Below are 15,537 nucleotides of genomic sequence, written 5' to 3' on the forward strand. Positions count from 1 at the left end.
TTTTTTGAGACAGAGTCTTGCTCCATCACCTAGGCTGGAGTGCAGTGGCACAATTTTGGTTCACTGCAACCTCCACCTCCCAGGTTCAATCAATTCTTCTGCCTTAGCTTCCCGGTAGCTGGGACTACAGGCATGTACCACCACCCTTGGCTAATTTTGTACTTTTAGTAGAGGCAGGGTTTTACTATGTTGGCCAGGCTGGCCTTGAACTCCTGACCTCATGTAATCCGCCTGCCTCAGCCTCCCAATGTGCTGGGATTATAGGCATGAGACACCATGCCTGGCCCTTTCTTCCTTTTCAATATGATTATTTTAGTGATATAAATTACCCTCTCAGTGCTCCTTTAGCTATATCCACCAATTTTTATATATAGTACATTTATTTTCATTTATTTCAATTTTTAAAATATCCCTGGGACCTTGTCTTTGGCTTATGGATTGTTTAGAAATATGTTACTTAATTTCCAAGTGTTTTGCTTTTTAATGTTATTTTTCATTTTTTATTTGATCCTGTTGCAGTCAAAAATATAGTTTGTGTGATTTCACTTGAAGTTGTGAAGATTTGTTTTGTGTACCAGGATATGGTCTATCATTATGAATTTTCCATGCATGCTTGAAAGAACATATATTTTGTTGTTTGGGAGAAGTGTTTTATACATTTTAAGTAGATTTTATTGAATAATGGTCTTGTTCAGTTCTTCTTTATCCCTGCTGGTTTTCTATCCAGTGGGTCTAGCAGTTATTGAGAGAGGAGTATTGAAGTCTCCAACTACAGTTGTGGATTTATTTTCCATTTCATTTCTATGAGTTTTTACTTTATGTGTTTTGAAATTCTGTTGTTTGGTGCATACACTTTTTTTTTTTTTTTTTTGAGACAGAGTCTTGTTCTGTCACCCAGACTGGAGTGCAGTGGCTCAATCTCGGCTCACTGCAGCCTCCATCTCCTGGATTCCAGTGATTCTCCTACCTCAGCCTCCTGGGTAGCTGGGATTACAGGCATATGCCACCATGCCTGGCTAATTTTTGTATTTTTGGTAGAGATGGGGTTTCACTATAGTGACCAGGCTGGTCCTGAACTCCTAACCTCAGGTGATCCTTCCACCTTGGCCTCCCAAAGTGCTGGTATTACAGGCGTGAGATAACTTGCCTGGCTGGTATATACACATTTAGTATTGCTTTTCTTTCTTGGTATATTATCCCTTTTATTGTGATGTAATGTCCCTTTTTGTTTCGGCTACTTTTCTTTGCTCCAAAGTCTACTTTGTCTGAATGTTTATTGAACAACTAAGTGTTCTGCAGCACAGCAACTGGCTCATAAAGCAGGCCCCTGTATAAGTTAAGCATATAGACTGGGTGAATGTTTATTTTAGGATACATATACACACATCTTATTTTCCTCTGTAAAGGGTATTGAGCATATGTAAAAATTCATTTCATGTAACTAATAGAGAATTGACAGAATTTGAACTAGTGTTGACAAATAATTTCAGAATTAATATTATTCTAGTTAAAACATAATACTTTATATTTGAATATCATTCCTGTCATTTTATGTACATAATGTAGATGTAAGAACTAATGGCATGAAAAACTTTATAAACATATGCATTACTTGTTTTGCTAATTATAATTTTAGAAATGTCTGGGTTAGAGTTAGATACCAGAATGTAAGACCTTTATTTTAATTTTTAGGTAAAATCTTAAGTAAAAAACAAAAACGCTTTGTTTATCAATTGTAACGTAACATAGCATTACCATATAAAATAAAATTTTGTCCAGATGCAGTGAATCCCAGCATTTTGGGAGGCTGAGGCAGGAGTATGTCTTGAGCCAAGGAGTTTGAGACCAGCCTGAGCAACATAGGGAGACCCCATCTCAACAACAATAACAACAGAAATTAGCTGGGCATGGTGGCATGCGCCTGTAGTCCCCCTTACTTGGGAAGATGAGGCAGGAGGATTGCTTGAGTCAGGAGGTGAGCCATGATTGTGCCATTACACTCCAACCTGGGTGGCAGAGTGAGACAGTCTAAAATAAAATAAAACCTTCAATGACGTGCATATCAGGGATTCTTACTGTGCAATGCTTTTCTCTAGATATTTCCTTTTTTTTTTTTTTTTTCAGTTTATGCGAAGAACCAGCTCAGTTGGACTCTACAAGTTAAACCAGAGGTTTTCAATGAATACAGAACCATGTGGTTCAAATCCTGCAGGATAACCTTTTCCTATTTGAACAGAATAAAGAATTTTAGGTGAGTTTATTATTACTGTGGCAAATAGTTTTTTAGTATTATGTTTAATAAATCCAGTTAGTCCATGTGGTTTGATTAAAGTAGCTATGTTTATTTAATTAATCTTAACTAATTTATTTTCCAACAATTTTTAGATTTGGGGAGTTTCAATCCCACAGAAACAGTGATACAATAATACAGTATATAGACAATACATTACCTTCATTCAGATTCAGAGATAGCTTTTATTTTTAATATAGGACTATTACTTAGAGAATATTTTTATTTCCTCATAATGTCCTTATAAGATACAAACAATGCAGTGCTTAAAATCATAAATATTACTTATAATACATAATATAATATTTAAAAATTTTTTAAAATCATAAGTAATTTGGGTGCAGCATAAATATGATAAGGTAGTAAATTGAATCAAAGTAATATCTTTCTGTATTTGTATTTTATAAACCAACTTCTAACCTTGTCAGAATATTGCATAGCATTAATACTTGAACTCTGTTTTTTTTTTTTCTTTTTTAAGATGGAGTTTTGCTCTTGTTGCCCAGGCTGGAGTGCAATGGCACAATCTCAGCTCACTGCAACCTCTGCCTCCTGGGTTCAAGCGATTCTCCTGCCTCAGCCTCCTGAGTAGCTGGGATTAGAGGAGCCTGCCACCATGCCCAGCTAATTTTTTGTAGAAATGGAGTTTCACCATGTTGGCCAGGCTGGTCTTGAACTCCTGACCTCCAGTGATCTGCCCTTCTTGGCCTCCCAAAGTTCTGGGATTATAGGTGTGAGCCACCATACCTGGCCTTGAATTCTGTTTCTAAGTGCTTGTTTCTCCTTCTTGTAAATGAGCCCCTTTGAGATTGGGTGTATATGAAATCATTCTTAGTCAAATGAGCAACCACCTACTGTTATCTATTGTAAATTAGTCCTTGATTACTGAGGCTTTACATTAAGCTTGGAAAAAGGGGCTAATAGTCCTAAGATAATATTAAAGAAGAATGACATTTGAATCTTTAAAGAATAAAAAGTAATGAATATAGAATACACTCTCCATATGTAGCTAAGAAAAACTTAATAAAAATTTAAATGGCATTACCACATTTCTAACTTAACATCCTTATTATCTTTTACCCAAGCAGCCCTTTGAAGGATTTTTCTATACGATACCCTATGACATGGAAGTCAGTGTAAAATTTTGTTTAATTAAATGGGATCTAACCCCTCTTTGATCCCACTTAATTAAATAAAATTTTAGGAAAATTATATACTTTTCTGGGCTTTTTCCTTCAGATTGTTCATTTGATAAGTGCTTCCTGAGCACCATGTTTCAGCAACTGTACTAGTCACTAAGAATAAAATGGTAAGCAAGACAGTCCATGCCTTGCCTTCATAGTGCTTGTGGTCTAGTGGTCTATTGGAAGACAGACATGATCAGATAATCACACAGCCCCATGAAGAAGTACAAAGTGGTATAGGAATTAAAATAGGGGAATGAGGGGAACATGACCCAGTTTTGAAGATCAAGGAAGTTTTTTTTTTTTTTTTTTTTTTTGAGACAGACTCTTGTTCTGTCACCCTGGCTGGAGTGCAGTGGCATGATCTCAACTCACTGCAGCCTCTACCTCCCTGGTTCAAGTGATTCTCATGCCTCAGCCTCCCAAGTAGCTGAGATTACAGGTACCCACCACCATGCCTGGCTAATTTTTGTATCTTTAGTAGAGACGGGTTTCACCATATTGGCCAGGATGGTCTTAAACTCCTGACCTCAGGTGATCCACCTGCCTCAGCCTCCCAAAATGCTAGGATTACAGATGTGAGCCACCCATGCACAGCAGATCAGGGAAAATTCTTAGATAACATTCCATTGAAACTAAGATCTGAAGGATGAGAAGGAATTAATTAGGTGTTTGGGAGAGGAAAGGAAGGAGGTGGGAATGTTCCAGGCAGAGGGACAACCTACGTGAAGTGCCTGAGGAAAGAGCCTGTGCAGCCAGTCCAAAGAACTGAAAAAGAACCCATGTGGTTGGAGTGGGAATGATAACGAGAATAGAAGGAAATGAGTTTGGAGAGGGAGGAAACTGGGCACTAAATAATTCAGAACTTTGTAAACTATACTAAGGATTTTGGTCTTTTTTTCTAATGTCGTTGGGAAGATATGGAAGCATTTTATTCAGGAAAATAACCATCAGATTTCCATTTTGGAACAATCACTCTAGATGCATCATGGAGAACAGATTGAAACGGGATGAGGTAGGAAGCAGCTACTAGTTAGAAGGCTAATTCAGGCAAAAGACGATGGGTGCCTGGGTTAGAATGCTGGCAGTAGAAATGAAGCAGAGAAGTTGGAGGCACCTGCATTCAAATCCCGGCTCCACCATTTACTTAATCTTTCTGAGCCTCCCTTTTCTTATCTGTAAAATAGGGATAATAATAGTACCCATCTTGCAGAGTCATTGGAAGGATTAAGTGAGGTGATATATGTGGAGTTCTTAAACAGTACCTGAATTTAATAAGTGTTCAATAAATTGTAGCTATTATTATTATTATTAGATATGACCAAGAAGGCTAAGTTTTATAAAGTTCCATTTTGAATTGAAACTTACTTGGAAAGTAATTTTGTTTCATCTGTGAATATATATGTTTGTAAGCAGTGTGATTATAGGAAAACTTGGCTTTAAAGTGTCAATATTAAGCAATGTACAGATTTAGAATATAATAAATTGTAAATAAGACTATGTTTCTATATAATATATCGCATGTTAAACTTTTCTTCAAAACAGTGGTATTTGCTGGTTCTTCATTTTCGCCCCATAGGTACCCTTGGGTGAAACTGTACAGTACTTCCCAAACCACTGTCGACAGCGGTGAGGTGAAAACCTTCGTGGCCCTGGCTCACAAATGGTGGGATGAGCAAGGAGTATATGGACCTCTTCATTCCATGAATGACCTGAGGGTGCCATTTATTAGGTAGCATTCCAGAAACTCTAAGTCTTTTTAAATGGAACTTTTTAAGAATTCATATTTTACATTCATTTTTGTTTTGGTTTATACCTAGTTAAAAATGCTGCACTTTAAGTTTGCTTTGGAAATTAGAGAGATTCTTTTCAGTGACCACTGTTTGAAACTATTAATTTTTAATAATATCACCCAAGGTCCAGGCTGCTTTCATAGCTTAATTTGAAGCATATTTGTGCATTGTCAAGTCAATTAGAATTAAGTCCCTATAAAAGCAAACTAGGGTCTTATGGCTTCAAGCACATTTTATTTTCTTTATTTTATTTTTCATTTATTTATTTATTTATTTATTTTTGAGATGCAGTCTCGCTCTTGTCACCCAGGCTGGAGTGCAATGGCGAGATCTCAGCTCACTGCAACCTCCACCTCCTGGGTTCAAGCAATTCTCCTGCCTCAGCCTCCCAAGTAGTTGGGATTACAGGCATCCACCACCATGCCCAGCTAATTTTTGTAGTTTTAGTAGACGCAGAGTTTCACTGTGTTGGCCAGGCTGATCTTAAACTCCTGACCTCAGGTGATCCACCCACCTCAGCTTCCCCAAGTGCTGGGATTACAGACATTAGCCACCATGCCTGGCCTAAGGCCATTTTATGCCTGTAGACCTGCAGTGGCCTCATTGATTTAGGCAGTTCTGGTAAAGGGAATTCTGCTGTGAAAGTTTGATTCAACAAATTTTTCTGAGAACTTACCTCATACAGAGCTCAGGGGCTAGACTGTAAAAGATTCTAAGATGGATGAAACATAATCTATGTGGTTTGGGAATTTATAGGGTGCTGTGGGATTTAAAGAAAGGCAAGAGTTCATCAGGGCTTACATTTAAGACATTGTTCATTTGTTCTTCTGTCCATTTGTGTATTCATCAAACAATTTTGGGCAAAGCATTTTAACAGACACAGAATATCTGACTCAGACTTTGCCCTCAAGGAACTTCCTGGTTGGTTTTTGCTGGTTCATCCAGAATCAGTGTAGCAAAAAGAGAAATACTGGCATGCTTTAATACCACTGACTTTGTGGACCACTGCAACAAACAGTAAAGCAAAGAAAAAGAGAAATGTTGTTCATATAAGCTAGAACACTAGTTCTCAAAGTGTAGGCCTTCGACAGTGACATCAGTTCACCTAGGAACTCATTAGAAATGCAAATTATCAGATCTCATAAGGGACCTACTTCTCTGGGGAGGGGACAGCACTCTGTTTTAAGTAAAGTTTTTTGGTGATTCTGATGCATAGTAAGTTTGAGAATTAATCTATTCAAACTACTGTGACATCTTTAATTAAACATCATACATAATAACCCAGGGCAGTGCAAGGTATGGTTAAAAGTTTAGATTTCATTTTGAGCATAATTAGAAGCCATCGAAGGAAAGTGGTATAATCTAAATTATGATGTAAAGAAGTCATTTTAGCTGCTGTTTAAAGAATGGATCGGACTTCATTTGAAATGGGTCCTTTCCACTATCCTTGTTATTCTTAGAATTCAGTTAATTTTAATGGCAATAGAAGATATCTCAAGATATCCTAATTATGAATAATATTTTAGGTATAATTAAAGCTTATATGTAATCTATATATATTTATATGTTTAGTTTACATACTGTTAGGTATGTATATATTCTTGTATGTATATGTGTGTATGCATATGTTTGTATAGGTAAAGTATTATTGTGATTATCTTAGAATTAAGTTTACTTGATTTAGATGCCTGTTCATACATGCTCATACATGAAAACACCACTCATTTAGAAGATTAAAAGAGATTCCATTTCGAAGGGAATATAGACAAATTTTGAAAATATAGGTCTCTTATCTGCTTTTCCTAAGCTCTGTGAAATAACCTCTTTGCTACTGACATGAAATAGGTCTAGCAAGTATTGACAGCAAAGCCAAAACATGTCATGCTATCTCAAGCAACTGAAATTAGGTTAATCTAAACTAAATTATTTTGAAATTTTTCCTTTATCTTATTACTAAAACAATAATTAAGTCATAATTACTACTAGATTATTTCAGACCTTTAAGCCTCCTGCTTTTGATTATTGAAAATGTTTTATAAATTATCACTTAATGTTGAAAATAAAAGACCTGTTTATCCAAAAATATAAATAATCTATTTAAATGGGAGTTAATATTTCCTTGAAAACTACATACATTTAAGACTTTTCATTGATAAAATTAATTATTTATTTTGGTATGTTTTGAATTTTTTAAAGAGACCATCTTCTGAAAACAATTCCTAATCACCAGCCAGGAAAACCTTTGTCTGGGATGAAGATTCTTGATGTTGGCTGTGGTGGTGGGCTGTTAACTGAAGTAAGTGACAGTTTTCCTGCCATTTTTAACTGACAGAAAAATATTAAGAAGTAGATTTGTGCCTCATTTATCCGTTCAACAAATAATATTATTCATTAAAAAAAGAAATGCATATTGGGAGCCCGGGGTGGGTGGATTGCATGAGGTCAGGAGTTTGAGACCAACCTGGCCAACATGGCAAAACCCATCTCCACTGAAAACATAGAAATTAGCCAGGTGTGGTGGCAGGCATCTGTAATCCCTGCTACTCGGGAAGCTGAGGCAGGAGTATCACTTGAATCCAGGAAGCGGTGGCTTGCAGTGAGTCGAGATTGTGCCATTGCACTCCAGCCTGGGCAACAGAGCAAGACTGTGTCTCAAAAAAAAAAAAAAAAAAATACATAATGTTGATTGTAATCTTTTTTTTTTTTTGAGACAGTGTTTTACTCTGCCCAGGCTGGAGTGCAATGGCATGATCTCAGCTCACCGCAGTCTCTACCTCTAGGTTCAAGTGATTCTCCTGCCTCAGCCTCCCAACTAGCTGGAATTACAGGCACTCACCACAACCTCTGGATAATTTTTTGTATTTTTAGTAGAGACGAGGTTTCGCCGTGTTGGCCAGTCTGGTCTCAAACTCCTGACCTCAGGTGATCTACACGCTTCAGCCTCCCAAAGTGTTAGGATTACAGTCAGGAGCCACCATACCTGGCCAACCTGTGTTTAAAAACTTGGACATGTCATGGGAAATAACTAAATACAAAACCTGAGAGAAGAATTAGCTATGAAAAAGTCATTTCTAGTCAGTCAGATAAAAAAACTTGGGAAAAGATTGTTCTTTAAACAATTTGAATATTTCAGAAATGATTGCTGTTTTTACAGTGACTTATTACGTTATTGCACTTTAACTGTGTTAATACTGTACTATGTACAAGTAAATGTGCCTAGAATACATAGACAAAATTGTTTTCACTGTCTTCAAGTAGTTTTTTTTAAATCAGTTTTTGTTGTTTTAATTGTTCTTCTTACCTTTAAGGGTTTGATTATCGAAAATTTCAAATGTGTACAAACTAAAGAAAATGGTATATGAATTTCCATGTACCCATAAATGATGTCTAGTATTTATCACCTCATGGTTAATGTTGTTTCATTTTTGGTAAGTTTTTTATTGCTAACATGTGTTCTATTTTCTTCCTGAGGGTAACAGTTTTTTATGCCATTAGCCTCTAGGGCGACTTGGGGCTTCAGTTATTGGAATCGATCCTGTGGATGAGAACATTAAAACAGCACGATGCCATAAATCATTTGATCCAGTCCTGGATAAGAGGATAGAGTACAGAGTGTGTTCTCTGGAAGAGATTGTGGAAGAGACTGCAGAAACATTTGATGCTGTTGTAGCTTCTGAAGTTGTAGAACATGTGATTGATATAGAAACATTTTTACAGTGCTGCTGTCAAGTGTTAAAAGTAAGGTTTATGGAGTTTACATCTTGACTTCTTCTTCTGAGTGTGTGTATATGTATCCATAGCAATAAAATGGTCCATAATGCATTAGCAGTCCAGCAGGCAAGGTATAGTAGAGATGAAACCAGGAAGCTGGGAGAAGGGGGCAGCATCTCTGCTGTAGATTTCTACTGTCCTTCAGCTTGCCCTCACTACCAGGGTTTTCCTGTGTTCTTTTAGTATCTTGGATGTCCAGGGATCTTGAAAAATGTTGGTGCTGGCTGGACATGGTGGCTTACACCTGTAATCCCAGCACTTTGGGAGACCAAGGCAGGCAGATCACTTGAGGCCAGGAGTTCAAGATTAGCCTTGCTAACATGGTGAAACCCTGTCTCTACTAAAAATACCAAAAATTGGCTGAACATAGTGGTGTATGCCTGTAATCCCAGCTACTCGGGAGGCTGAGGCACAAGAATCACTGAACCCAGCAGGTGGAGGTTGCAGTGAGACGAGATCACGCCAGTGCACTCCAGCCTGGGGAACTGAGTGAAACCCTGTCTCCAAAAAGAAAAGAAAAATATTGGTGCTGAACATTGGAAAACCATACATTTATAGCAGTATTTTTCCATTGGTATAGTTGGGATTAAATACTTAATAGATATTGAATGACAATTAAAAAAATTGATTTGGATGAATACTTAAAAATCAATAAAAAGTATTAGCATAAATTTAATTAAATAAGATATGTAATTCTGTATGTGGTAAATGCATAACAGTTTTTAGCTTTTAAAGAATACTTCATAAATATGTTCTCACTCGATCTTACCTACAACTAGATAAGGAAGGAAAGGCAGGTGTTGTTATCACATCCTTTCACCTGTGAGGACTCAGGATTTGTGAGATGTCAGAGGTCACTAGCCATTTAAGTGGGAGTTAAGGCCAGACCATTTGACTGCAAGTTTGGTTCTCTCCATTACTTATTATGCTTATATGTATAATTTGCCATAGACTTCATCTTTTGAATGTGGTTCTAAGTTTTCTTTTAATAAATGCCCTTAAAGCATTATTATTATTACTACACTGACTCCGTTGTTCACACACTCAGGAGGTGACATCCTAAGGTCAAAGATAAAACAATGAAATGCTTAGCTCTTAGCAAAACAGAGCTTTTTTAAAAAAATTATTTTTAAGTAATTTTAAATTCATAGCAAAATTGCAAAGATAGTACGGTGTTCCTTTCACCTGTCTTCCCCTTAGGTTAACATCTCACATCATAAGGGTAGAAGCTAGGTTGAGTCAAGTGAGGCACTTAGGGCACAAAATTGTAGGAGACAGTCCCTCTCAGGTGCTGACCCTGCGCTTGCACACCCTGAAAGGGGTTGCCTATTTCAATTCTGTGCCCTAGAAGCCTCACTTGCCTCATAGTCCTAGCCCTTTATATAACCCATGGTACAGTTCTCAAAACTAAGAAATTAACATCAACATTATACTTGTTAACTGTACTGCAGAGCTTGTTAAATTTTATTAATTTATTTTTGCTAATATCAGTTTGCTGTTAGAGCTTGTTAAATTTTATTAATTTATTTTTGCTAATATCAGTTTGCTAATATCAGTTTCTTTTCCTCTTTTTTTTTCTTGACAAGGTCTTACTCTGTCACCCAGGCTGGAGGGCACTGGCAAGATCACAGCTCACTGCAGCCATTTCCTGGGCTCAAGCCATGCTCCTATCTCAGCACCCCAAGTAGCTGGGACCACAGGTGTATGTCACCATGTCTGGCTAATTTTAATTTTTAATTTGATATTTTATGACTTTTTTGTAGAGACAGGGTCTCCCTATGTTGCCCAGGCTGGTCTCAAAATGCTGGGTTCAAGGGATCCTGCCGCTTCAGCCTCCCCAAGTGCTAGGATTACAGGTGTGAGCTACTGTGCCTAGCCCTTGTTTCCTCTTAAGTGGAGTTTTATTAGGCTTATCTCTTATTTTCCAAATAAGATTTCTTAATTGATTATTAATTCTTATTTTGTATGTCAGTCAGTGTGTATGAATGGTGCTTCTTTGACACGTATGAGGGATGCTGGCATTGTGGGCTCCAAAACTAATTTTTGCTTTAATGGAAAACCTATATTTTAAAAATGACTATTGCTTACCATCATTTCCTTAGAGTATGATTTTGTAGAACACAGATTAGATATTCATAAGTAATTTTTTTTTTCAGAGACAGGGTCCTTCCCCTGTCACCCAGGCTGGAGTGCAGTGGCACTATCATAGCTCACTATAACCTCAAACTCCTGGGCTCAAGTGATCTTCCTGCCTCAGCCTCCCAAGCAGCTATGTCTACAGGTGCACACCACCATGCCTGACAGTTTTTTTCAATAAATTTTTTGTAGCTATGTTGACCAGGCTAATCTTGAACTCCTGGCCTCAAGCTGTCCTCCTGCCTCAGCACTAGAATTATAGGCGTGAGCCACCATGCCTGGCCTGTAAGTGATTCTTAAGATATTTTAGAATTTTAGAGTTTATAGCTCACGCCACTAAAGGAAAAAAAAAGATATTTTAGAATACCGGAGCTTTATAGAGGAAAGTTAAAATGTGTGCTAATATAGTATATGATATTTTTGTTTTTGAAGGCATACCCCAATATTTCAGGGCCCCCCACCTTATCTTTTTTGGTTTTGGCTTACAGTGGTATCTAAGATATATTATCTCTTTCTCCCAATCCCCTTTTCTTTCTCTCTTTCTATCTATATGTAATATGATTGTTTTGGAGGGAATCTTTGGCATTTTTCTCCAGTCAAGCTAATGACAATGTATAAAAGAGAGGGGAGACATTAATATCCTTGCCATTGTGAGACAACATAAGGAAACGCCATCAATATAGTTACTATAAAATGCCAGACTGAGTCCAGGCATGCTGGCTCACGCCTGTAATCCCAGCGCTTTGGGAGGCCAAGGCAGGTGGATCACGAGGTCAAGAGTTTGATACCAGCCTGGCTAACATGGTGAAATCCCATTTCTACTAAAAGTACAAAAATCAGCCAGGTGCAGTGGCAGGCATCTGCAATCCCAGCTGCTCAGGAGGCTGAGGCAAGAGAATTGTTTGAACCCAGGAGGTAGAGGTTGAAGTGAGCCAGGATCACGCCACTACACTCTAGTCTGGACGACAGAGCAAGACTTTGTCTCAAAAAATAATAAAATGAAATAAAATTGCAGACTGAATAGTCCCATAAATAGTCCCATAAATCAAATAAAATTGCAGACTGAATAGTCCCATAAATAGTCCCATAAATCCTTTATATTCATTCCAGTGCTTATCTTGTTCTGGAATGAATGTATTTATGGGACTATTTATAAATCCCATAAATTTGTAAATAATGAGAGAGAGAGAGACAGAACCTCCACTTCCCGTGTTCCAGTGATTCTCTTGCCTCAGCTTCTGAGTAGCTGGGAATACAGGCACGTGCCACCATGCCCAGCTAATTTTTATACTTTTAGTAGAGACAGGGGGTTTCACCATGTTGGCCAGGCTGGTCTCAAACTCTTGATCTCAAGTGATCTCCCTGCCTTAGCCTCCCAGAGTGCTGGGAATACAGGTGTAAGCCACCATGGCAGGTCAGTCTTTATATTTTTTATAAAAATGAAATCAAAACAAAACAAAAAACGTTCAAACCTAATCATTAATGTTTTAGTCAGAGAACACTTATTGTTAGTGCTTCCCTGCATAAGATGTACAGTATAGCTCTGTGCTGTAACAAACGAGTCAAAACAGGCTCAGCCCTTACTGTGAAAACCATTTTGACATATGTTAGACTGTGAATGTGGACACGTAACAAGGAAAAGCAGCCTGATCTCATTCTGCATTTTATCATAAAGTGATATATACAAAAGAATGTATAAATATAAATCATAATTATGTATGATCTTAAGAGTTGTAAGCACTGTTGTACATACTCACTGAGAACATCTAAAGTGCCTTTTATAGTGAATTTCCCAAGAGAAAAAAGTAGTATTTTGGTGAATTATATTTTATTCAAACATATATATCTTAATGACACTCAGATTATTTGGAAGAAAGGAGGAGGGAGGGGGAAACTTACCCTTAATTGATACACCTAACCTTTTACATTTTACTTCTATATAATTTCATTTCTTTTAGCCTGGTGGTTCTTTATTCATTACTACAATCAACAAAACACAACTTTCCTATGCTTTGGGAATTGTTTTTTCAGAGCAAATTGCAGGTATTGTACCAAAAGGTACTCATACATGGGAGAAGTTTGTTTCACCTGAAACACTAGAGAGCATTCTGGAATCAAGTAAGTATTAAGAGCATTTTTTCCAGTTTTCCAGGCCTAACTGAACTTTTAATGTCCCAGTAATCATAAATCACTTAGCCTAGCACTTAATAAAATAGGCCGCTATATTTTTGGATGTTGGTTTTATCTCCTCAACTAGGTCATAAACCCTTTGATGTTAGGATTAAGTAATAGATACCACTTCCCTTTTACCTGTTGCCCCCAACCCAGGGCCAAGCAGGTAACACATGATCAGTGAATACTTTTTGGCTATTTAGTCTCACTTGTTTAAGAATGAGGTACAGATGTCTACTATTTACACATTCTCAGTCTGCCCTGTTGAGCTCAGCTTGTATCAGCTTATCTTACATATTATTTTTCCTGATTCCACCACAGTTACATGTATTTCGAACTTCAGTGTCACTTTTTATGTATGTCATATGACTTACAGCATGACTTTATGGTAATTTTGGTGTTTTTTTCATCCTTTTAAGGCCTGTAAACTTCTCGAAGGCAAGACTATGTCTCCTTTTTGTACTCACTACAATGCCTAGCTCTGCTTTACTCAGAGTCAATTTATGTCATGAATTCCTGTCAAGTAATAATGTTTGTCAGTTCATTTACTTGGCATTTGGTATTTCTGTTGAGTACTTAGATTCCTATATTTCTAATTTTTTTCATATAATTATCAATAAACTTGATTTTACTTGCAATATTATCAGTACATAGCATTGTAGTAGAGTATAAAGATTTCTGTGAGTAACTTTGTTGAAAATAAAGTAAGGCTGTGCACAGTGGCTCATGCCTGTAATCCCAGCATTTTGGGAGGCTGAGGCAGGCAGATTATTTGAAGTCAGAATTTTGAGACCTGCCTGGTCAATGTGGCAAAACCCGTCTCTACTAAAAATACAAAAATTAGCTGGACACAATGGCACATGCCTGTAATCCAGCTACTTGAGAGGCTGAAGCAGGAGAATCACTTGAATTCAGGAGATGGAGGTTGCAGTGAGCCAAGATTGTGCCACTGTGTTCCAGCCTGGGCGACATAATGAAACTCTGTCTCAAAAAAGAAAAGAAAAGAAGGAGGGAGGGAAGTAGGAAAAAAATGTTTTAAAGATGAGTTATGGGGACGATCTCCTATTGGCAGGTGTTTTTAATAACAGCTAACATTTATTGAATACTTACCAAACTCCAAGCATTGCACTAGTTTACACACATAGCTCATCTAATTCTAACAATTCTATGATGCAAGTTCTTACATGTAAGAAAACTGAGGTTTAGAAAAGTTAAGTGACTTGCCCACAGTCACCATATAATAGGTGCCTGAACTGGGATTTGAATCCAGACACACTGCTTTAGAGTATGTGTTCTAATTGTGACTGACTGCAGTTCTGCAGTAAATTGTGATTAGCACATAGTTACAAAATATGTTTGCCGATTAAGTTAGGAATCTTTTTTTCCTTCTTTTCTTATCCATTTAGTGTCCTCCCAGCATTTTTAATACAGAGAGTTGCATGAGACTCTTGGAAATTAGAAGGTAAATATTTGTTAAATCTACTCTTTCTGATATTTTTTTTCAGATGGTCTGTCAGTTCAAACAGTGGTAGGAATGCTGTATAACCCCTTCTCAGGTTACTGGCATTGGACTGAAAATACCAGCCTTAACTATGTAGCTCATGCTGTAAAATCCAGGGTCCAGGAACACCCAATGTCAGCTGAGTTTGTTTTAAAGAGAGAAACAGAGGAGCTCCAAGCTACTGCCTGCACCAATCCAGCTGTGCATGAAGAGCTGAAGAAATGAATTGTTCCTGAGGATTGTAGTAATATGGCTTGGATATCTGATGTTTACAAATATAAGAAATGTACAATTTATCCTTTGAGAGAGAATCGTGAAGAAAAGAAGGTCAATAAAAAGGGCTAAAACCTTGGAAAAAAGTTTTTGTTATTTCATCTAGTAGCTGCTTTCAAGGGATTCTATGAATAAAAGTTTTGTCAAGGTTATTATTGTGTGATCTAGGAGTTTAAGTTTCTCAACCTTTGTTGTATAACTAGGGTATGCATATTCATTTCATCTCACAAATTATATATATATATATATATATATATATATATATATATATATACATTCTGCATATTTAACAACTCATTTGCTTTCCAACAAAGTAAAATTTAAAGAAAAAAATATATTTTAACTTCCCAAATATGTGATATGCCGTTATTACTGCATTACCTTGAAGTAGTTATTACTGAATCATCTTGAATTTCT

General features: G+C 37.0%; 1 protein-coding gene across 1 annotated transcript in view; it reads left to right on the forward strand.

Annotated features, from left to right (window-relative positions):
• COQ3 (coenzyme Q3, methyltransferase) overlaps positions 1-15,268 on the forward strand; it is a 23,982-nt gene extending 8,714 nt beyond the window's left edge. The window contains exons 2-7 of the mRNA XM_017507675.2: positions 2,125-2,251; positions 5,054-5,206; positions 7,464-7,563; positions 8,763-9,005; positions 13,133-13,292; positions 14,852-15,268. Of these exons, the coding sequence (XP_017363164.1) occupies positions 2,125-2,251; positions 5,054-5,206; positions 7,464-7,563; positions 8,763-9,005; positions 13,133-13,292; positions 14,852-15,072 (1,004 nt within the window). The 3' untranslated portion in view covers positions 15,073-15,268. The remainder of the gene's footprint in view (positions 1-2,124; positions 2,252-5,053; positions 5,207-7,463; positions 7,564-8,762; positions 9,006-13,132; positions 13,293-14,851) is intronic.
• The last annotated feature ends 269 nt before the right edge of the window (positions 15,269-15,537 follow it).

The sequence above is a fragment of the Cebus imitator genome, unplaced genomic scaffold (genome assembly GCF_001604975.1).
Source record: "Cebus imitator isolate Cc_AM_T3 unplaced genomic scaffold, Cebus_imitator-1.0 Scaffold382, whole genome shotgun sequence".
Classification (NCBI taxonomy): domain Eukaryota; kingdom Metazoa; phylum Chordata; class Mammalia; order Primates; family Cebidae; genus Cebus; species Cebus imitator.